Source organism: Ananas comosus, linkage group 3 (genome assembly GCF_001540865.1).
Source record: "Ananas comosus cultivar F153 linkage group 3, ASM154086v1, whole genome shotgun sequence".
NCBI classification, from domain to species: Eukaryota; Viridiplantae; Streptophyta; class Magnoliopsida; order Poales; family Bromeliaceae; genus Ananas; species Ananas comosus.
The window spans coordinates 13,155,763-13,158,331 of NC_033623.1; the positions used below are offsets into that span (position 1 = coordinate 13,155,763).

Below are 2,569 nucleotides of genomic sequence, written 5' to 3' on the forward strand. Positions count from 1 at the left end.
AAATATGTTAAGCACGTCGATGTTCAGTAATTTCATGAATTAATTAAATTAAAAATTTCAATATCATTATGACTAACTAAGTTTAATTTATTTAATTTTATAATTTATTATTTTTTAATTTTAAAACTTATCTGCAAAGTTTTATCAGATATTAAATTTATTCGGTTCGTGCATAATTAGATTTATTATATTTTGTTAGTAAACAGAAATTGATGATTTTGACAATCTCTTACTATAAAAATTCCAAATATAACATACAAATTATGCGTCCAATTCTTAGTGCCGTAGGGCCTCCTTCAACAATCTCTCTACGACGCTCAACGCTCTCTCAAGAAAGTGAATGGCCTCCGTCTCTCCGACTTCACGATGAGGCTGCTAGGCAGCTCTTGCTGCTCCGACAGCTGCTCGAAGTTGCACGCCTGCCTCTTCCAGTCGTTGACCTCCCTGAAGGACTCCGAGGTGACGATGGGCGAGCTCCTAAAGTAGGCACTTACCGGGACGTTAGGAGGTCTAAAGTTCATGCACGAAATCGGACAAACAAGACACAGTGAGTTTAACTGATGCACAAATCATCGTTTTGGGCCTCATTAACCAAGACATGGACCACTTAGACATTCCAACAAAATAAATTCAAATATAAAATTATGAATAACAGGTTATTTTATAACCCAGACAAACCAGATTGAAAATTTTTTCACTAAAGATTTTTTTACTAAAACTAAACCTTTTCACTAAAACCAATTTTCGACATCTCACAAACCAACGCATGATACCTTAACTAACCTAAGAGAATAAACGATGCATTAAAGTGCCATTGACTAGCTCAAATCAAACAGATTAAAAAATTTGATAGTAAAATCAAAATTTTTAAAATTTAGATAGCCATTTTAAAATGGTCTATGATTCAAATAAGTTTGTACATATTTTACCTATTATTTAATACAATATTAAAATAGGAGGTCGTAAATACGATTACCATAAAGAATCCATCAGTTCGGCATGCGGAGCCGATTTCTTTGATTACATGAGAGCGAGCGGGGCCGAGCAATCCATGAAGGTCGATGAGGGGGATGGAGGTGGAGGATTCGACATCAAGGAGGTTTGGGCGGTCGCCGACGGGCCTAATGTAGTTGGAAGGGACATGGTTGGAGCTGGATATAGCTCGATCAGTTAGGAGGAGCTTGGACTCTGCTGGTGCCATGGAGGCAAAATAACGATCACTTCTGGGTGGGAACAAAAAGCCTAATTAATTAGTATGCTATGCTTCCAACATGCGAGTTTCGGCTTCCTTTCCGAAATCATTCCTATTTATAGATCATCCGTGCTCCATGCTTTTTAACAGTCCACAATAAGTCAAATTAAAATAGAATTTGTCTACGCACTTCAATCCATATAACCATTTGTTCCAATTTGCAATTTACTTCTATCTCACGTAAAACATTTTATAAAGATAAATCAACTAATAATGTTAATTATTACATTGAATAGAATTAAGTTGGATAAATTGCTTCAGTAAAAAACAAAAATAAATTTGGTGTTCGATCTACTAATTAAGTCGTAACTTAACTAAGTGTTCACACTCGTAAAGAGCATTAATACTACATCTCCGATTTCTTTTGGGTATAATTTTTTATCATTTAGGGTGCGTTTGGTTTGCATTATGAAAGATTACTAGGAATAAAATATATCCGAGAATCTTATTCCTATTCATTCTATTACTAAGAATGTGAAATTTCTGTGTTTGGTTCGCACGGTAATATTAACTAGCCATATTATTTAATATTATAAAAATTATACTATTTATTTATTTATTTATATATATATATATATATATATATATATAAAGAGTTTATGCGGTGTTGTTACCTGTTCAGAGGGTGCAGTGTCTTCAACGCAGTGGTGTTCGTAGCGTATTCGATGCAGTAATTAGTGCATTCGCTTTACGAATTCAAGCGTGAGAGGAGGCATTCTTAAACATATTAAATAAAATTTGAAATGAGCATTTTTTTATTATTTTCCTATTCGAATCTCTAAGTAGAATAATCAGAAATTCCCACGCAAACCAAGCGCGATAGAAAATTTTTAAGGATTATTAGATTACCCTTATTTTTTTATACTGCCACAAACCGATTTGCGTGATTCATTAGATCAACCATTATAATCTAAGTGAACCCTTATTCTAAGTGGGGTTTTATGATTAGAGTAAAAGAACTCCCTCCCACCCATAGGAGTATAATTACCTAACCCCATTAGTATTATACAGATTAAAGAAAAAAAAGAAAGATGGGCGGCCGATTAACTATAATAAAAAAAAATGTGAGATTGGAATATAGAGAAAGATTTGAATAAAAAGAGAGATTTTAAGTTGAAAAAAAAGAGAGAGATTTGATTCGAAAGAGAAAGAGAGAGAAAGATTTTAAAGTTGAGAGAGTGAGGGAGATTAAAGCTGATATAAAAAGAAAGATAAAAAAATTAATACGAGTGAGAGAGATTGAATATGAGAGAGAGAGAGAGAAAAAAGATTTATCTATAACTTTGAAAACCATTGTAATAGATTTTAATTTATTTA

General features: G+C 33.0%; 1 protein-coding gene across 1 annotated transcript in view; it reads right to left on the minus strand.

Moving 5' to 3' along the window:
• The window catches only part of LOC109708035 (protein DMR6-LIKE OXYGENASE 1-like), a 17,173-nt gene extending 15,897 nt beyond the window's left edge, over positions 1–1,276 (minus strand). The window contains exon 1 of the mRNA XM_020229602.1: positions 977–1,276. Within this exon, the coding sequence (XP_020085191.1) occupies positions 977–1,201 (225 nt within the window). The 5' untranslated portion in view covers positions 1,202–1,276. The remainder of the gene's footprint in view (positions 1–976) is intronic.